General features: G+C 54.8%; 1 protein-coding gene across 3 annotated transcripts in view; it reads left to right on the top strand.

The window, feature by feature from the left end:
• Positions 1-220: 220 nt before the first annotated feature.
• The window catches only part of TLN1 (talin 1), a 32,077-nt gene continuing 12,162 nt past the window's right edge, over positions 221-20,135 (top strand). Inside the window, exons 1-31 of one of the 3 annotated variants that reach the window (XM_081803144.1) lie at positions 221-479; positions 6,398-6,560; positions 6,808-6,905; positions 7,149-7,278; positions 7,384-7,536; positions 7,797-7,939; positions 8,048-8,175; positions 8,901-8,961; positions 9,589-9,693; positions 10,033-10,188; positions 10,954-11,055; positions 11,211-11,287; positions 11,521-11,701; positions 11,901-12,014; positions 12,144-12,252; positions 12,466-12,674; positions 12,828-12,926; positions 13,935-14,102; positions 14,282-14,576; positions 15,148-15,314; positions 16,115-16,243; positions 16,409-16,525; positions 16,611-16,724; positions 16,916-17,050; positions 17,424-17,552; positions 18,108-18,210; positions 18,321-18,529; positions 18,896-19,015; positions 19,220-19,417; positions 19,638-19,777; positions 19,958-20,051. In XM_081803144.1, coding sequence (XP_081659270.1) covers positions 6,431-6,560; positions 6,808-6,905; positions 7,149-7,278; positions 7,384-7,536; positions 7,797-7,939; positions 8,048-8,175; positions 8,901-8,961; positions 9,589-9,693; positions 10,033-10,188; positions 10,954-11,055; positions 11,211-11,287; positions 11,521-11,701; positions 11,901-12,014; positions 12,144-12,252; positions 12,466-12,674; positions 12,828-12,926; positions 13,935-14,102; positions 14,282-14,576; positions 15,148-15,314; positions 16,115-16,243; positions 16,409-16,525; positions 16,611-16,724; positions 16,916-17,050; positions 17,424-17,552; positions 18,108-18,210; positions 18,321-18,529; positions 18,896-19,015; positions 19,220-19,417; positions 19,638-19,777; positions 19,958-20,051 — 4,113 coding nt within the window. In that variant the 5' untranslated portion in view covers positions 221-479; positions 6,398-6,430. Of the gene's footprint in view, positions 480-4,781; positions 4,911-6,397; positions 6,561-6,807; positions 6,906-7,148; positions 7,279-7,383; positions 7,537-7,796; positions 7,940-8,047; positions 8,176-8,900; positions 8,962-9,588; positions 9,694-10,032; positions 10,189-10,953; positions 11,056-11,210; positions 11,288-11,520; positions 11,702-11,900; positions 12,015-12,143; positions 12,253-12,465; positions 12,675-12,827; positions 12,927-13,934; positions 14,103-14,281; positions 14,577-15,147; positions 15,315-16,114; positions 16,244-16,408; positions 16,526-16,610; positions 16,725-16,915; positions 17,051-17,423; positions 17,553-18,107; positions 18,211-18,320; positions 18,530-18,895; positions 19,016-19,219; positions 19,418-19,637; positions 19,778-19,957; positions 20,052-20,135 lie in introns of those variants that run through there. The other 2 variants (XM_081803145.1, XM_081803143.1) reach the window with 2 other exon arrangements.

The following is a 20,135-nucleotide window of genomic DNA, read 5'->3' as shown; positions in this document are numbered from 1 at the left end:
CCGGGACTTGGAGTTCCCTCTGACGCGGAAGTGGCCCAGCAGCTGCGCGCCACGTCCCAGGAGCTATGCAAATAGAGGGGCCGTCCCTGCTGCCTCCTCACACCCTGAGGGCGGGCATTCTGGGGGACGGGCTCCGCCTTGGCCCCCGGCTGAAAAAGGGAAGGGTTCGAGACTAAAAGGGAACTCGGGCGCAGTTAGAGCGTTTTCTCCGAATTGTGCCGCACCCTTGCTTCCGGCCGGGGAGGGGCCGCCGGTCTAAGACCCGCTCCCGAGCATCGAGAGCTGGGGCCAGAGCAGCTTCCTCCTGTCCCCACAACCATAGAGCGCGGGCCCAGGGCGCCGCCCGCGGGTGGGGGACGTTCCGGGGACGGAAGTGGCCGAGAGAGTGTCGAAGGGAGGGCGAGGCCGGAGCCCGATTGCCACCGGGAGAACGAGCGGGTTAGCGGGCCGGCGGGCGGGGTACGAGCCGGGCAGCGCAGGTAGGCCGGGCCGGACGGGCCGAGCCGGAGGTTCAGGGTGGGGCCGCAAGGCCAGGCCCGGGAAGCGGGCTGGCGGGCAGGCGGGCGGGGTCCCTTGACTCTCCTGCGTCTCCTATTTCGGGTCCTGTTGGAGGGGTCACCGTCCAGTGTATCTCGGCTTGGGATCGGAGTTAAGTAGGCCGTTTTAAGGGAGCCAGGCCCTTCCTGGGATCGGTCCTCTGTCTGGAATAAGTTTTGAAGAGGGAGAGGAGTGGGGTGGCATTGAGGCGCAGGGCGGGGACCGGCTTTGAGGTTAGCTGATAGCGGGTATATGGGTAGGAAAGCCTCGGGTGAATTTGGGAATTAAGGTTAGCTTAAGGAGTTATAAAACCGGAGTTGGAAATTTAGAGTTACTAGTGTGAGTCAGGTCCGTTTTATATAGGTAAAGTTTGGATTAGGTCATTATTTTGTTTTCTGGCCAACGTTAAGTCAAAGTTAAGATTCAGGACCGGGTTAAGGGTCAACACAGGAATTAAATTAGAAATCCAGTTTTAGGGATTAGAGAACATTAGCATGGTACCAGGGATAAATAGCGAAGGGATGGGTCAGCAGTCAAGTGACAAAGGAGTTTTAGGCTTAGAGATCAACATTTGGGGTTAAGGTCGGGGAATTTGGTGCTAGGGGTAAAAATTAGATCAATATTGGGGATCAGGGATTGGGTACGGGTGTCTATTAGGAAAGGGATGAATGTTAAAGCCAATATTAGGAAACAGGAAGCAAATAAGGGTCAGGGTTAATGTCAGGAATTAGGGTTAGTTTTAGGGGGGTTATGGTTGAGATTAGGGCAGTTGACCTCGGATAGATAAAATTTAAGAGATTGGCAGTAGATACATGCATTCGTTTTGCGGGGAGGTCTCATTCCTCCGTAGTTTCAGGGGTTCTCTAGCCCAGAGATAGGATAAACTAATTTCAGGTAGGGTTCTGGGCTTCAGCTACAATTGCAGATTTCTGGGATTCCAGCTTCTTTATTCTGCTCTCTAAATCCAATGCTCTTGCTGTGGTCACCACAGTTGAGGGACAGGGGTTGTTTACAACATAGGAGGAGGGAATGGGACTGGGACCCAGGAGATGTACAAGGCCTAGACATAAGTGGGGGATTACTTAGGGAGAGGGGACTATGATTAAGGGAAGGCTGACCATGGAAACACTGTTGCCACGGGAGAAAGAGATGACTGAATCGTCTGAAAGTTCAGCCCCACTGCCTCCCAATTCCCTCATTCTCTAGTTATTGAGTCCTCCCTGGCCCTGCAGTTCACACCCTCCCTGCATACCCCCTTTCTGCAAGCACAGTCCTGCATACAGAATTCTCCCCTCATCTGTAACTCTCCCATACTTGTTCATCTTACCAACGGTTCCCAGCTGCAGTTCTTCCTCCCTTCCTATCCGATTCTGCACCTCCTACCATATTTTGCCCTCCCAAATCTGAGCTTTCCCATCATCTTAAAGCACTCTCCCACACTTTCCCCCACTCACCCACCTGCATACCTCCTGGTCATCTGCTGAATACCACTCCCTTCAGCCCAGCATAACTGTCAAGTACCCCCAGGCCCTGCTACATGCCAGCCCCTGGTGCTAAGCCTCCTTAAGTTCTTGGTCCAGTTGTAGATCCCCTTCCCCCACTCCCCAAACAGAAAAGAGGAAATGAGACCCAAAGAGGAAACTGGGTCTTGCTGATCCCACGCCCAGCCAGGCCACTGACCACACCCCCATTTCACTCCCAGCCTGACCCTGCCACTGACCACAGCACTATCCCCTACCCAGTGTGACTGGTCGTGCCCTGTACCCACCCACCGCCACCAGCTCCAGCTCTGCTTGTAGACTGCCAGTGTCCCTCCGCTCTCCCCCTCCTCCCCATCCCAGCCTTATATAGCCACTGACCACAGCCCCATCTCTTCTCAGCCTCCTGCAGCCTGATCTGACCTCTGACCTCACTCTGTCATTCCCTGACTTATAATTGTTTTTCCCCTTCCCCTAGCCTGATCCAGTGACTGATCATGTATGTATTTTTCCTACCACCATCTTCTCCAGCCTTTCTCTACACCTTGTCTTCCCCATTTCTACTCCGATACAGTCACTGACCTCATCCCTTCTGCCCCTACCTGGTGCAACCCACATCTCCATCTGCTGTGCCCCAGAGCCTCATCTTCCTATACCCAGCTTGACCTGATCTTTCCTTCTCCCCTTCCCAATTCCTTGTGTAAACTCATGCCACCCCAGCCACTGAGTGGCTACTGATGACAGAAGCTGTGGGACTCCAGTCTGACTTTGGGCCCAGGTCCCTGAAGGTTGACAGGACAGACTGCCATCAGGTCCTGACAGTTCCACCTCTTAAAACTACAAATGAGTGACATCCTCCTCTCTACCATTCTAACTGCTGTCATCACTTCTGACTTGTGCTAATGCACTGTCTTTCTGACCAGTCTCCAAGGTAACTGCCAGAATTATTTTCCAAAATCTAGTTCTGGTTCTGTCCCTTCTCTGCTCAAAGCCTCCCGTGGCCTCCTGGTGCCCTCCAGTAGGTAAAATACTCCTTCCTCTCTAATCCTCCCCTGCCTTTCCACCCTGACCCAGATTTCCCCATCGCTGCTCCCTTGCAGGTACCCTGTGCTTCAGCCAGCCTGCCTGCTCACTTCCCTGAATGCTCCTCCGTGATTTCCTGCTCCTCCACCTTTGCTTATGCTCTTCTCTCTGCCTGGAATGCTACCCCTGACTCACCTCCGGCTGGCGTAGTGGAGACAGCTTGGGCTTTGGAGTCAGAGAGATGTGGGTTCGGATCATGGCTTCACAACTTCACAACTTACTAGCTGTATGACTTTGGAGAAGTTCCTTGAACAAGTGTTTAACGTCTTTGCACCTCAGTTTCCTAATCTGTAAAAATGGATATAATGGTATCTTGCCGGGTTGTTGTAAAGATTAAATGAAATTATGTATACAGAGAAATTGACATAATCGTCAATAAAAGGTAGATCCTTATGATTTTTATTATCTTTATTTAAAGTCCTAACTTCAAATGACACTTTTCACAGAGACTTTTTGGTCCCTCTTCTCTAACCTAAAGGGATCGATCTCTCCCCTGAGCACGCACCTCTTGACTCTGACCACATCCTGCCCTGTATTATAATTCTGTATTTAGCTTACCCACTCAACTAACTGGGAGCCCCTTGAAAGTGAAGGCGAGGGCTTGCTCTTCTTGCTTCCCAGTCACTGAGAGTTTGGCCCGGGGCCTTTTTCACAACAGACCCTCAGAAATGCCTGTTGGATGAATGGAGGGAGAATGTGTAATGGGAGGAGAGATGTTGGGGCAAGTTGTTCCCTTACGGATAGAGGTGTGTTTGTGGAGAAGCTGTGTGCGTGGGATTCGGTCTTTACGGGAAGATAATGTGGTTGTGATGGGGTCTGTGTAAGGGACTGCATGTTTGAGATAACGTGTATGTGGAGACAGTATAAGTAGGTTTGTGGTAAAGAGCTCTGTGCATAGACTGGGGTGCAGTTAGGGAGAATGAATATGCATAAATAGGTGTAGGTGGTGAGGGGCTATGTCGAGGGAGATCAGGTCCAGCCCTTCAGCTGCCCAGTCCAGCCCGAAGTGAGCCTCCAGCAGCCTGAGGCCGGATATGTCAGTCTCACCCACAACCACCAACCTCCCCCCCCCTCCCCGCCCCCCGCGGTTGCGGCCTCAGAGGCCAAATTTGGTAACAGACTGAGTGTTAACTCCCCCAGCCCTCATACGTTCTGACTTTGTTTTCAGCTTTCTCTCTCCCTTGTCCCTTTCTGTAGCTCCCTGTCTTTCTGCAGCTCCCTTTGTGGGTATCTGTTCTGACTATATTCCCCATGTACCCCAAATTCTTTACCCCCCAGTATACTTACATTCCATTCCTTGCTGGGATTTGACCTCTTGTCCTCCATCCCACCCCCCCCAATTGCCCAACTCCTCTGGAATGCATCTCAGGAATGCCTTGAGGGAGGAGGAGTTCCCTGGGAAGGGGATGGGGGGGGCATTGTTGCTGTTTCATGAAACATGGTGGAAAAGGGAGCAAAGTTCTCAGGCCAGAGTAGGACCTGGATAGCTTCTCCCCATACTTCCAAGGACCTTGTTCTCTGCCCTCATCACCCTCAGTTCACTTCTCAGTTCCCTTTCCTCCCTCATCGTCTTGTAGCTCTGTGGGTGTCCACTCAGCACCACCCTGGGAGTGAGGGTAGGCATGACTCATCTCCCTTATCGGGGTCTCACCAGAGGTTTCCGTGCTTGAAGAAGAAGGGGGTGTTCATATGTCCGGAGGAAATGGGGGAGACATGCAATTTCAACTTAGGGTGGGGGGTCCTTTCAGTCCTGCTCTCAGTTCCTCTGACGACTCTACTGACCCTCCAGCCCTCCAGCAACCCCACAGCCAGGTCTGTCAAGCTACTGGGAAAAGTGACCGAGGAATGGGGAGGTGGGCAGAGAGCTGGGGAGACTGGAAGAATCCTCATTTGTTTGGAAATAAAGATAGAGAGCGAGCTGTGGTTTCGTGGGAGACTCTGGACTGTTCTATAAGGTCAGAAACGGTCTATCAGATCCCTGATCCACACCTTTCCCACATAGACCTGTCTCCTGTTTCTAAATTATCAGTCTCTTTCACCTCATCCTTCCTAACCTCTTCACCCTCCAAAAACCTATCCCTTCCCAACTTCCCTGGTTCTCTACTGGCTACTGTGTCCCAGCACCCCCACCTGTTTCCAGCCTTCCCCCGGTCCTGCGTTTCCCCACTTGGGGCTAGCCAAGGAGGGTTTGCCAGGAGGGGAATGGGCAGCCCGGATTTGCTCATTCTCTTAGTTGAGAGGAACCAATCCCTATACCAAACTGGGTCACATCACCAGCTGCCAGGCAAATTGTGCCCTGGGTGCCACCTGCCACCTGCAAGGCTTCCTCCAGCCTGCTGAGATGTGGTGCCAAGGAGGGCGGGAGAGGTCAGGGTGGGACTGATCTTGAGCTGCAGTGAAAACACCATCAAGGGAGGTAGTGAGGCGGAGGGCAGAGTTTGAGAAGGACTTACTGAAGACGGGAGAGTATGCGAGGAGCTGTCGTGAGGACTGGGTATTCACTTGGTGACTTGAAGCAAGAACCAAGTTAGAGGGACTGGGCTCTTCTTCTGACCTGCCTTGAAACTACCCCACCTGCCCCACCATGGTCTGATATGCATGCTGCAAAACTGAGGAGTTGACTAGTTTCTGAGATCCTTTTGGATTAGAGAATCATCATTCTGGCTTGACTGCCAGGGAAGCCAAATATGGGGCCGGGCTCCCTGGGAAGGCACCTCCCTCTCCAGTTAGACACTCAAGCAGTCGTGTTTGGTCTCCCTGCTGGGCTAGCTAGAGTGGGTGTTTGCAGCCTTCAGGATCTCTTGGGAATTACCTAACATAACGTCCTCATTTTGCAGAGAAGGAGGCTAAAGCTGTCAGAGGGGAGGTCACAGGATGAGTCAGGGCAGAGCTCTGAAAATCCCAGACAGGAAAAAGCCAGCAAGACCTAGCGAGAGACAAAGAGAGAAGAAGACTGGACCAAGAAAAGATGAAAACAAGGCAGAGGCAGGGCTGGGAAAGGAGCAGGGTAAGGGCCAAGAGGGAGATACTTGGCAGACAGAAGGGAGGCACAGATTCTAGTGGTAGGGACAGGACGGTGTCCTCAGGGAACACTGCATTGCAGACCAGACTCCTTCACATATCTTAGGTGGTTAAGATTGGTTCCTTTGGTATAAATAATCTTTAAGTCTTTAAAATTCTTAAATAAAAACAACTATGTTACTATTTGCTCTGGTGGGTCCCTTTCAAAAACACCCCTCCCGGGGCCCCATCTCTCCTCTGATGAGGATGTGCGCTAATGCCCTGGTGCCACGGGCCAGGTCGAGCCAGGCTGGAGAGGAGAAGCTGCCACCATGGTTGCGCTCTCACTGAAGATCAGCATTGGGAATGTCGTGAAGACGATGCAGTTCGAGCCGTCCACCATGGTGTACGATGCCTGTCGCATCATTCGTGAACGCATCCCAGAGGCCCTGGCTGGCCCTCGTGAGTCTGAGCACCCCGGTGGCGGGGGTGGGAGTCTTCGATCCCTCCTTGTGCCCAGGCTCTTGGCTTTAAGGGATGACCCCATCGTCCCTCAAGGCTACTAACCCCTCAGGCCTGTGCTCCGTGGTTCCCTCTCTCCCCTTTAGGCCCCCGGTCCCTGGGGAAATAGTAAGGGGCAACCGCGCAGCCATCCAGCCTCACTGGGGTCCTCGTGAGTCTGAGGTGATCCGTCCGTCCTCTCTTTTAGCCAGCGACTTTGGGCTGTTCCTGTCAGATGATGACCCCAAAAAAGGTATATGGCTGGAGGCCGGGAAAGCTTTGGATTACTACATGCTCCGAAATGGGGTGAGTATCACTTCATCAAGGACCACCAACATCCCCTACTCCACCTCCTCTTTTCAGCACCCATATCTGTTGTCCCTGACCCTCTCCAGGCTTTCTATCACAGGCAGTCAAAATAACCTGCTTTTTGAGTGAGCCACCACAGTCTTGCTGTTAGTAATCTACTTTCCTCCCCTCTGGCCATGGAAAAAGGAAGTAATACCTCTAGCTTCAAGTGGGCCCCTCCTCCTATTCCTGCCCGAACAGGATACTATGGAATACAGGAAGAAACAGAGGCCCCTGAAAATCCGTATGCTCGATGGAACTGTGAAGACTATCATGGTGGATGACTCTAAGACTGTCACCGACATGCTCATGACCATCTGTGCCCGCATTGGTAAGGGGTCTCGGTGGGACTGAGGGCTGGGGAATGGAGGCTCCAACTCTGCCGGAAAACACGGATGCATTGCCTGGGATGCTACCACCCCTCCCCCTCCCCCAGGCATCACCAACCATGATGAATATTCACTGGTTCGAGAGCTGATGGAAGAGAAGAAGGAGGAGGTGACAGGGACCTTACGCAAGGACAAGACACTGCTGCGAGATGAAAAGAAGATGGAAAAACTAAAGCAGAAGTTGCACACGGATGATGAGTGTAAGCGGAAATAGAAAAAAAGAGGGCCCTGGAAATGGTCGGGTGGGGGGAGCAGGGGACAGCTCTATATTCATTAGTTATGGAAACTCTGCTTTTGCAAGACACTGTTTTAGATGCAGGATGCATACAGTAATAAAACAAAGTCTTACTCATGGAACTTAGCGGTGAGAGAAGGTAGGAGATGAAGAATAAACAAAAGGCAAAGAGCAGACAAGACAGGCGCCCTAAGGGCTTGGCATTGAGGGGACTCTCTGTCCCAGTGAACTGGCTGGACCATGGCCGCACGCTGAGGGAACAGGGAGTGGAGGAGCACGAGACGCTTCTGCTGCGGAGGAAGTTCTTCTACTCAGACCAGAATGTGGACTCCCGGGACCCCGTACAGCTGAACCTTCTTTATGTGCAGGTGTGGAGAGGATTTGCCCAGGGTAGGGGAGGTGGGGAGAGGGGGCAGAAGCACAGCGAAGGGTATCCCTGCACCCACACACAACATCCACCGCCTTGTGTTCTCCAGGCACGAGATGACATCCTCAATGGCTCCCACCCTGTCTCCTTTGACAAGGCCTGTGAGTTTGCTGGCTTCCAGTGCCAGATCCAGTTTGGGCCCCACAATGAGCAGAAGCACAAGGCTGGCTTCCTCGAGTGAGTGACCCACATCCCACACCCTGTCAGGGCCCAGGACTCAATGCCATTGTGACCCCAACAGCCCTGCCCCCCCTCCCAGGCCTTCTCTCTCTGTTCCTCTTCTGATGCACCAGGGTTTGACCCACATGGGTACCTTTTTTGCTGCTGTCAGCTATTTGTCTCCTCACGGGCCCCATGTGGAACATGAATGTAGCCCAGAATCTCTTGCCTCTGCCCCATACCTCTCAAGCAAGCATGGAACCTTTTTGAGATTCTCTGAAGAATTTTAATGCAGTAGCCAGAGGAAAACAGTACATTTCTCCTCATAGGGAACATAGACTTAGAAAGCTTCACAAGTTTCATCCACTGATTCTCCTCAGAATGTGTAGAGTTCAGCGTGTCTTGCTTAGCTTCCTACATGCATGGTCATCCTTCTACTGAGCTCCTTCTGCTCTTGGTTCCCTGCAGTAGTGCCCTGGACCCTCTTTTCCTCAGGGACTGAGCCTGCAACTCAGGTTCCCTCGGTCCCTTTTTCCCGTAGGGAGAGACACAGGCTGCGCTCAAGAGCTCATGCTAGGTCGTCTCGATTTCGTGGATAATCCCGACTCCGTTCCCTCGAGCCTTCCTTCTCCCCAAAGATAACACTGTCCTAGACATTTCTTCACACCCCCAGGCCCACAGTCCATGGCCCACATATCCCTGATGTTGTCCACTACATGCTGACCCTCCCTTTTCTGGTGTAGCCTGAAGGACTTCCTGCCCAAGGAGTATGTGAAGCAGAAGGGAGAGCGTAAGATCTTCCAGGTGAATGGGGGTAGGGGAAAGTGTTGGGGATGCCCTGGGAGCTTTGCTGCTTAATCCTAACTGACTGAATGGACCCCCACCCCTTCCTTGTCTCCTCCCACCCTGCTTCCACCCACCAAGCTGCCCTCCCACCTCTCCTGGGCCAAGAAAGCAGAAGACCTTTCATCTCAGCTCCATCACTGCATTTGCTGTGGAATTCAATATTCTTGTTTTCTTTTCTTTGCCTCTAACGTGGGATGACAGTACCTGCCCTGGGTAGGATTGGTAGGAGAATCAAATGAGACAGTATGCCTGAAATTACACTGAAAAGTGTATCTTTGTACAAATGTGTTATCCCCACTTCTTGGATACTCAGCCCAAAAAGTCTTCTATTTGACCTTCTGCTTCTTACCTGTTCACGTCTCCAGAACATCTGCGAGTTCTTTAACTATATTCCCTGAATTGTCGCTTCTGCGTATCCTTTGTCAGCCCCCAGCCTGTCACCCTCTCGTTTCTCATATCCTGCACCCCCTAACCTTTCCTGTGTCCCCCACAGTACGCTCCCATTGTAGTAAACGTCACAACTCCTTGTCTGTGACACTATCTTCCTGCATTTGGTAAGCATTTTTTCCCATTTCCTACTCTAAGGCACACAAGAATTGTGGGCAGATGAGTGAGATTGAGGCCAAGGTGCGCTACGTGAAGCTAGCCCGTTCCCTCAAGACATATGGTGTCTCCTTCTTTCTGGTTAAGGTGGGCTACAGACCCTTCTCATTGCCTTCCTTATTCCCGCTCTTATCCTTTCCCCTCAAAGTCTGGCCCTGCCCTTGTTCACATTTTCCATCATCCCTACAAGTCCCATTCTCTGCCTTGCTCTGACCTTGTGAAAACTTGCCCTGTTGTCAGCCCTCTGCCACCACTTCGCTCCAGACCCTGTGTTTTCCCTCTCGGAGCTTGTTCAGGCTCCATCCAGACCCCCAGATAGGCTCTCCCGTGCTCCTCAGCACCCCCTTGTGGTCGAGATCTGATGTGCTCATTCACGCCTCTCTGTGACCTCTGGCCACAGCACCAATGACAACCTCTGCCTCACAGGAAAAGATGAAAGGAAAGAACAAGCTGGTGCCCAGGCTTCTGGGCATCACTAAGGAGTGTGTCATGCGAGTGGATGAGAAGACCAAAGAGGTGATCCAGGAATGGAGCCTCACCAACATCAAACGCTGGGCTGCCTCTCCCAAGAGCTTCACCCTGGTGAGTCTGGGCGCCCAGAGGGGAAGGGGCCTTGGAATTTCCAGGGGGGGCAGCTGCAGAGGTCTCTCCCCTTCCTTGGAATAGGGCACTGAGTGTGACTCCAGAAAAAGGGAGAACTTTGTAACGATTACAGGACCATGGAGGTCAGAGTAGAGGAGATTTCCTGGAGAGTAAGTGATGCTTAAATGAAACAGTCTTTAAAATCAACAGGACAGAACTGTCACCAGCAAGCTGAGCTCGCAGGAAACTTGGGGAGAGGGAAGAAAAAGGTGATAGAAAGAAAAAAATAAGCCTCCTCTCTTTCAGCAGCAACTATATAATAGTTTCCCCCCCCCCCCCCGCCCAGCTTTATATTTTGGTGTGCTGGATTGGAAACTGATACCACCTTGATGAAGTGCCCCAGTGAGGGGATGAGAACTTCATAAAGGCTGTCTTTCCATTTTGGGTACTAGTGCTAACCCTCAGTTGTGGTCATTTCAATGATAAATGTTTATGTCTTTCCAACTTTATTGTCACCGGGAGAGAACAGAGATTTCATGGATGGCATGCATGTGAAACTATGTAGCATAAAGACTGCTTCTCAGAAATAAAGTGTTGCCCTGCAGGGAGGAAAATAAAGAGGAAATTGAAGAAGGGTGGGCTTCTCCCTAGAGGGCTGTTGGCAGGGGATGCGCTCACCAGCTCATCCGTGGGGCTCCCATCCTACCCTTTTCCATCCTGGGTAGATGGCGCCCCTCCCACCAAGCTCCCACCTTGTCACCCTAGGATTTCGGGGACTACCAAGATGGCTACTACTCAGTACAGACGACGGAAGGGGAGCAGATTGCCCAGCTCATCGCCGGCTACATTGATATCATCCTTAAGAAGGTGCCCACCCCAGCCTTCTCCTTATCTAACCCCACCTTCTACCCAAGCCGGTCCTTTCAAAGTGGGAACCCAGGTTCTGGAAAAAGGCTGACTAGGGGAAAGAAGAGGCTGCCGTTTCCCTGCCTCTCTTAATTGTTCCTTTTTCCTTCCTACAGAAAAAAAGCAAGGATCACTTTGGGCTGGAGGGAGACGAGGAGTCTACTATGCTGGAGGACTCCGTGTCCCCCAAAAAGTACGAAGGGAGCTGGGCTGATCCCATCCATCAGGGGCAGGGACGGCAAGGCCTGCCTCCAATGATTGCTGAGGGGTGGGGAATCCCTAGGACGGTTCTTGAACCAGTCACAGGCTCTCATGAGACCTCACACGCCCCCTAGACCACAGGACCTGCAAAGGTTCTAGAGCTGGGTGGGAAGGGGGTGAGACCACAAAGTCCTCTGAGTGCTGCCCAGGGTGTCCCCTGTCTAGGTCGACAGTCCTGCAGCAGCAGTATAACCGGGTGGGCAAAGTGGAGCACGGCTCTGTGGCCCTGCCCGCTATCATGCGCTCCGGAGCCTCTGGTCCTGAGAATTTCCAGGTGGGCAGCATGCCGCCGGCCCAGCAGCAGATTACCAGTGGCCAGATGCACCGAGGACACATGCCCCCTTTGGTAAGAGTGCATCCGCGGCCACCAGGGTACCAGGCCTTTCTCCCCCACTCCCCCCGTCCCCGCCCGTCAGCTGGGCCCAGCCAGGAGCTAGGCAGTCTTTTCCCACGTCCCTGTTTGTATTCCTGTCCCTAGCCTCGAGTTCTCCTTTACCTACTCTTGCCTCTAAGCATTCCCTATTTCTCCTCCCCTTGTCTTGTAGACGTCAGCCCAGCAGGCACTCACTGGGACCATTAACTCCAGCATGCAGGCTGTGCAAGCTGCCCAGGCCACTCTGGATGACTTTGACACTTTGCCCCCTCTGGGCCAGGATGCTGTGAGTATGGGAGGGAGGACAGGCCAGCCGCGCTAAGGCTGGGACTCCCGGGAGGGATTGGGGTTAACCAAACCAGGGCAGATCCTGAGCTTTGCTTCTCCTCTCTCTCTCTCACTCTCTCTCTCGCAGGCCTCTAAGGCCTGGCGTAAAAACAAGATGGATGAATCAAAGCACGAGATCCACTCCCAGGTCGATGCCATCACAGCTGGTACTGCCTCCGTGGTGAACCTGACAGCGGGTAAGCCGGACTCCAAGTTCTCTGTGTGACGGGGAGGGGGAGAAGGAGCGCGGGGGAGCACGAGCGTGGCGGGCTCCGGGAGGGACCGCACCTTGACTCATGGAAGAGACTGTGTCAGGATGGGTGTGTGACTGACGCCTCTGTGCGCCTCCCCGGCCCATCGTCTGGCCTGCCCCCCTCTCACTCGTGCTCCTCTTCCTCCCCCTCCCTCAGGGGACCCCGCGGAGACAGACTATACAGCGGTGGGCTGTGCGGTCACCACCATCTCCTCCAACCTCACGGAGATGTCCCGCGGCGTGAAGCTGCTCGCTGCCCTGCTGGAGGACGAAGGCGGCAGCGGCCGGCCCCTGCTGCAGGCCGCCAAGGGCCTCGCCGGGGCCGTGTCGGAGCTGCTGCGCAGTGCCCAGCCAGCCAGTGCTGAGGTCGGGGCCCCGGGCTGGCACTAGGGAGGAAGCCCAGAGGAGACGGGGGCGGTCCAGGCTGCGGGGTGGAGGCGTGGGGCCCGTGGGCGTGTAGGACCCAGGGGTGCGTGGGCAGGGACTGGGCAGCTTCTGACCGGTGTCCGCTCTCCACAGCCCCGTCAGAACCTGCTGCAAGCAGCTGGGAACGTGGGCCAGGCCAGTGGGGAGCTGTTGCAGCAAATTGGGGAAAGTGATACTGACCCCCACTTCCAGGTTGGTGACTTACCCAGCCCCTAGAACATAAGCTTCTCGGAGGTAATCTCCGACCCTGAATCTAGCTCCTAGTCCTGTTACTACAAATTGACTTCTGAGAGCCAATCTGGACCTCTTGTTTGCAGGGAATGACACTGGGAACCTCCAATCCCTTTTTTGGGGGATGAGAATTCAGAACCCCTGAGTCAAGACTAAATCTACTAGTTCACCCTTGGCTGACTGATATTTTGTAGCCGCCTGTCATCTTTTCCTTGTCTTCCCCATATATAGCCTTTGTCCCAGCTTAACATCTTGAAGCCCCCTCCATGCCACCCTGAGGACACTGTCCCTCTAGCTGTCCCCTTCCCCACCCCATGCCAGTTTCTTCAGCTGACTTGTCATCCTGGATTTCCCACGCAGATATGTGCACCCAGAGGGGCTGGGGCTCGATCTCCCCCCGATTCCCCCACGGTAACGGCCTCTGGCCTGGGCCTTCCCAGCTTTGTCCTCTCTGAGCCGCATACACTCGCTCTGCACCTCTCCCCCGCCAGCCTCCTGGGGGAGCAGAACATGATGGGAGATGGGTAGGCATGCCACAGGCAGGGCTTGGGGAAACGGGACCAGGGAGGGTTGTACAGGGTCTCGTACTCCAGGGTGACTGCTTCCAACCAAGATTGAGAAGAAATGGAGGAAAGAAGCTGGGGGTGGGAGGGACCCCAAGAGGTATCTCTCTCCATCCCATTGTAACAGCACCGCCCCTCCCTCCCCATCGCCGTCCGAGTGTATCCGCCTCATGCATTTCTCCCTTTGGTGTAGGCTCTTGTTTCTTTCGGTGTAGGTTTGTTCCTCGGTGGGGGATCTGTCCTACTGGGTGCTCAAGGCAGGGGCTTGGGGTAGCTTCTGGTTGCTTCTGCATACACTGTCCTATGATTGGAGTCAGTGGGAAGAATGAAACAGCTTATGCCTCTGAGAAGGGTCCGTGGATTCCAAGCCCGATCTCAGGCCCTGCTGACAGCCCTTTCCTCACAGGACGTACTAATGCAGCTAGCCAAGGCCGTGGCAAGTGCTGCAGCTGCCTTGGTCCTCAAGGCCAAGAGTGTGGCCCAGCGGACAGAGGACTCGGGCCTCCAGACCCAGGTCATTGCTGCAGCAACACAGTGTGCCTTGTCCACCTCCCAGCTGGTGGCCTGCACCAAGGTGAGCCCCAACGGTTGCACTAGCCTGTGCCGAGGGTGATGCTGCCGCACACAAGAGCCTGTCGTTGCACCTCTTCGGCTCCTCCTTACCTCTCCCAGTGACTGTCACAAACACCACAAACACCCCACCTCGCGACTCCTTTCCATGGCCTTCGTCTCTTACTCGCAGTTTGCCTGCAGGTGGTGGCACCTACGATCAGCTCACCTGTCTGCCAGGAGCAGCTGGTGGAGGCCGGACGCCTGGTGGCCAGAGCCGTGGAGGGCTGTGTGTCCGCCTCCCAGGCAGCCACAGAGGACGGGCAGCTGCTGCGGGGGGTAGGGGCAGCGGCCACGGCTGTCACCCAGGCCCTGAATGAGCTGCTGCAGCACGTGAAGGCCCACGCCACGGGCGCTGGGCCTGCTGGCCGTTATGACCAGGCCACTGACACCATCCTCACCGTCACCGAGAACATCTTCAGTTCCATGGGTGACGCTGGTAAGGACACCACTCCTGGGAAGACAACGAACCCCAGTGAGGCTCCCTGAGCCCAGTGGACATTCAGTCCTTGCAGACCCGCCACCTCCCCCTTAGGACTCAGCACGGTAGGCTAGGTGTTCAGTCTCTGAAACCTCTAGTTTCTCCTCTGTAAAGCGGGAATATGATCCCTGTTCTGCCTTCTCTGGTGCGTTTGGAGAATATACAGAAGCGTACACAAACACAGCTGGAGGTTGGAAGGCGGCATTATTAAGAGAGAGCCTTCCCCACTCCCCCCTACCCACTCACCCCTAAAAGCCTTCACAAGGAGTATCTTACCTTCTCAAGATGATTTGCTGAAAATACCCATTAGAGACTGTCTTCCTTCCCATGAAAGCCCACCAGGAAATTATCCCTCTCCAAGATCCTAAACTCAAGAAACAGTAACTCCAGGGGAATCCCTTCGAGAACCTTTGTGTCTCTTTAACTGTCCTCAAGAGCACTGTCTACCTTGTCTGCACCCTTTTGCCCCACCCCTGGCACCCTCGCAGTATCTCTGGCTTCCTTACCTGATCGTGGCCTGTCCTCTCAGGTGAGATGGTACGACAGGCCCGCATCCTAGCCCAAGCCACCTCTGACCTGGTCAATGCCATCAAGGCTGATGCCGAGGGGGAGAGTGATCTGGAGAATTCTCGCAAGCTATTAAGCGCCGCTAAGATCCTGGCTGATGCCACAGCCAAGATGGTGGAGGCTGCCAAGGTACGAGGCCTGTGCACACTCCCAGACTGAGACCTGAAGGGAAGTAGAAAGGTCCGGAAGGTCACCCTGTCCTGATGGGAGGGACCCAGGAAAAGCAGGAAATACATGAGAACAAATAGAAGCACTCAGGAGGTAAATGCGCCCCAGGCTTCAGGTGGATGGCGGCCCAGGCTTCGAGCCAATGTGGCCTGCTGGAGTGCTTGCTAACTGACAAGGCAACCGTGCCCCTTTTCCTCCCCCAAGTCCAAGGTCTGCTGTCCTTACTTTCCCCTACTTTGCTGCCTGCTTCCTGGTCTCTCCTGGGAATGCACAGTCAACAGTGCAGAGAGAGACAAGGCAGGGGGACATAGGGACGCAAGGTGCAGAATACTGTCCAGAAGAAGCCAAGAGGCTCTCATACTCCCTGAGCTCTGGGGCTCCTCAGTTTGCAGGAATAACCAGGTCCCCGGATGGGGTTTTTGAGATCCCTGCTCTGAACTGTGTCCTCCCGGTCCCAGAGAGCCCTCCTCACCCCTCACTTGCCAGTGGCATTTTGTGTGGGGAGTAGGGAAAGACACATGGCTCTCCTCCCCCCGAGAGGGAAAGAAGACATAGTTCCACCTGAAGAGGGTCCAAAGGGAATCCAGGGCCCCCCTGCACTTCCCTTGCGCCTGCCCGAGGCAGCTCATCTCAGCTGTGATCACCTTGAGTGCGGGTAGTTAGAAATGACTTGGGAAAATGCTGGAGTCTGGAGGGGCCGGAGCGGAGCTTAGCTGGGGGCCGCAGGGATGCTGAGACGCGTGTCTCCCCACTTCTTGCAGGGAGCCGCCGCCCACCCTGACAGTGAGGAGCAGCAGCAGCGGCTGCGGGAGGCGGCCGAGGGTCTGCGCATGGCGACCAATGCAGCTGCGCAGAACGCCATCAAGAAGAAGCTGGTGCAGCGCCTGGAGGTGAGGCTGGCGAGTGAACTGGGAGCAAGAGTGTGGGCGCTGTGGGAGGAATGATATGCAGAGAGAGACTCGATCGGCGTTTCCTCATGGCGTAGCACGGCCAGGGTGGGCAGGGACTGGGTGGGGGACCGCCCGGGGCTTGTCCTAACCACTCTGTCCTCACAGCACGCAGCCAAACAGGCTGCGGCCTCAGCCACACAGACCATCGCCGCGGCCCAGCACGCAGCCTCCACCCCCAAGGCCTCTGCCGGCCCCCAGCCGCTGCTGGTGCAGAGCTGCAAGGTGAGACTCGGGAGGAAGTGTGGGACAGGGGACACTTTCCCCCGGTCTGTGGCGAGGTGGCTCTCATGACCTTTTCCCCCCACAGGCTGTGGCAGAACAAATTCCACTGCTGGTGCAGGGCGTCCGAGGGAGCCAGGCTCAGCCTGACAGTCCCAGTGCTCAGCTGGCCCTCATTGCCGCAAGCCAGAGCTTCCTGCAGGCAAGGCACCCTCTCCCGCCTCTCAGACAAGACTCTTCCCACCCTCTGAGTCCCCGAGATTGCCCACAGTTTAAAGCTCCACCAACAGCCTCCTTCCCAGACAGAGCCACAGCGCTCACCGTGTCCTAACCATCATCAGTCCCTGTACCCAAGCAGATGGTACATTCGTCTGCCCGCCTGTTCCCCAACAGCCAGGTGGGAAGATGGTGGCTGCTGCAAAGGCGTCCGTGCCAACAATTCAGGACCAGGCTTCGGCCATGCAGCTGAGTCAGTGTGCTAAAAACCTTGGTACCGCATTGGCCGAACTTCGTACCGCTGCCCAGAAGGTATGGGAGCTGGCTGGCTTTGGAAAGTGAGGGTAGGAGCGCCTGGATGGCGCAGTCGGTTAAGCATCCGACTCTTGACTTCGGCTCAGGTCATGGTCTCAGGCTCATGAGATTGGGCCCCGTGTCAGGCTCCACGCTCAGCGCAGAGCCTGCTTAAGTTTCTCTCTCCCTCTCTGCTGTGTGTGCAGGCACATGCACACGCTCTCTTAAATAAATAAATATTTTTTTAAAAAATGAAAGGAAGAAAATGAGGGTGGAGTTCTGGGATGATGGGGACTCTGCAAAATAACCTAAAACAGGGATAATTGTATAACCTGGGGCATCAGTGGGAAACAGCAGTACCTCCGGTACCCAAGCCCCCTTATCACTGTAGGCTCAGGAAGCGTGTGGGCCTTTGGAGATGGATTCTGCACTGAGTGTGGTACAGAATCTAGAGAGAGACCTGCAGGAAGTGAAGGCAGCAGCTCGAGATGGCAAGCTTAAACCCTTACCTGGGGAGACCGTAAGTATTCTTAAGACCTCATTCTTGGGCACCTGGGTGGCTCAGTCGGTTAAGCATCTGCCTTCGGCTCAGGTCACGATCATGGGATTGAGCCCCACATCGGGCTCCTTGCTCAGCGGGAAGCTGCTGCTCCCTCTGCCTGCCGCTCCCCCCTGCTTGTGCTCTCTCGCTCTCTCTCTGTCAAATAAGTAAATAAAATCTTATGTAAAAAAAAACTCGGATGCCTGCGTGGCTTAGTCGGTTAAACATCTGCCTTCGGCTCAGGTCATGACCCCAGAGTCCTAGATCGAGTCCTGCATAGAGCTCCCTGCTCAGCGGCGAGCCTGCTTCTCCCTCTGCCTGCCGCTCCCCCTGCTCTCTCTCTAAATAAATAAAATCTTAAAAAAAAACAAAAAAAACTCACCTCATTCTTAATCAAACCCTGAGGTTTTCTTTCCCACCTGCACTCCAGAGCTGCCCAAAACCTTCATTTAAACTGCCAGCTGATCCCAACTCGCTTCTCAAGTTCCCATTTCCCGGTTCTTTCTGCCCCTGAGTCTCCCACTTCATCCCTAGATGGAGAAATGTGCCCAGGACCTGGGTAACAGCACCAAAGCAGTGAGCTCCGCCATTGCCCAGCTGCTGGGGGAGGTTGCCCAGGGCAATGAGAATTACGCAGGTATGTGGAGGGGCTGGGGAAAAGGAGCTGAAGGAGGGATGGAGCTGACAGAGGATGCCACGGGGATCAGGGCCGGGCAGTAAAGGCACCTTTTCCCTTCATCTCCCCAGGGATCGCAGCTCGGGATGTGGCAGGTGGGCTGCGGTCACTGGCCCAGGCCGCTCGGGGTGTAGCTGCCCTGACGTCAGATCCTGCAGTGCAGGCCATTGTGCTTGACACAGCCAGCGACGTTCTGGACAAAGCCAGCAGCCTCATCGAGGAAGCAAAAAAGGCAGCTGGCCATCCAGGGGACCCTGAAAGCCAGCAGCGGCTTGCCCAGGTCAAGTTTGGGGAAGAGGCCACTTCCCCCTACGGCCCAACCTGCCTGGAGCAAAATCTCATCCACACTGATAGGCACCTTCCCAGGTCTGCTCTTGACAGCTCCTGTCTGGATTCCACCCTTTCTCTCAGTCTTGGTAGGAGTGTCTCAGTTAGCCTGAGGCAGGGGCCTAGCTGAACACCAGCTTCGAGACAGTTTGATCACTATCACTTGATACCCTAACTTCAGCCCCTTCAGCTACACACCCCCTTTCCTCTTCACTTTCGGAGGCAGTAGATCGGTTGTTTCCCATGTTCCCATGAGCGGAGGAGGGGCTCTCCCAAACTGTTTACATTTTGGCAACGCCTGTCTCCTTTTCCACCTCAGGTGGCTAAAGCAGTGACCCAGGCCCTGAACCGCTGTGTCAGCTGCCTGCCTGGCCAGCGAGATGTGGACAATGCCCTGCGAGCAGTGGGAGACGCCAGCAAGCGACTCCTGAGTGACTCGGTAGGAAGACCAGGGGAGGCACGTAGGAGCTGAAGAACTCCAAGCTTCTCCTTCCACCTCTGGACCTCTCCTTGACCTTGACTTCCCAGATTTACCCCCTTTCATTACTCCCAGGCTCTGTGCCCACCTCCCAGCGCTCCTTGACCAAACTCTCCCTCGCACCGCTCCCCATGCTCGCTTCTGACTTTCTCTCTGACCCTGCAGCTTCCCCCCAGCACCGGGACATTTCAAGAGGCTCAGAGCCGGTTGAATGAGGCTGCTGCTGGGCTGAATCAGGCAGCCACAGAACTGGTACAGGCTTCTCGGGGAACCCCCCAGGACCTGGCTCGAGCCTCAGGTCGATTTGGACAGGACTTCAGCACCTTCCTGGAAGCTGGTGTGGAGATGGCAGGACAGGCCCCGGTATGAAAAGGCACAGGGTCCGGCTCAGGGGTTAGGCGAGAGGTACCCGTGTGACTGCTCAGTCCTGACCTTTGCCTGCCTCCCTCCCTTCCTCCCTCCCTTCCTCCCTCCCCCTCCCCAGTCTCTAGCAACATTTGAGTGTCTGGGACGGAAGAGCCCTTTTAGAGACAGATAAGAAAGGACTGACTGGACAATGTGTTGACCTTTTCGCCTTCAACAGAGCCAGGAGGACCGGGCCCAGGTTGTGTCCAACTTGAAGGGCATCTCTATGTCTTCGAGCAAACTCCTTCTGGCTGCCAAGGCCCTGTCCACAGACCCTGCTGCCCCCAACCTCAAGAGTCAGCTGGCTGCAGCTGCCCGGTATGTAGGAGCTGGGAAGCCCAGCCCAGCAGTGTTGAAGAGACTGGGGAGGGGACATTCCATGAGAAGTCCCAGCTTAGGAGTGGTTACACACGAAAGAGAAACAGACACTTCCCGTGTATAGAGGACCCAAGAATTATGGCCTGTGTGTGCATCCACTCAACTTTCTCTTCCTCCCAGGGCGGTGACTGACAGCATCAACCAGCTCATCACCATGTGTACCCAGCAGGCACCAGGCCAGAAAGAGTGTGACAATGCCCTGCGGGAATTGGAGGTGGGCACTCAGCAGGCTGAGTGGTGTGGAGGCTGAGGACGGTATTCTGGGTCTGGGGGTGAAGGAGGTGTCTTGAGTCCTACT

This window comes from Leptonychotes weddellii, chromosome 14, assembly GCF_054177405.1.
Source record: "Leptonychotes weddellii isolate Sample4059 chromosome 14, ASM5417740v2, whole genome shotgun sequence".
Classification (NCBI taxonomy): domain Eukaryota; kingdom Metazoa; phylum Chordata; class Mammalia; order Carnivora; family Phocidae; genus Leptonychotes; species Leptonychotes weddellii.
Note: the sequence above shows the minus strand (reverse complement) of the source record. Positions and strands in the feature narration are given on the sequence as shown.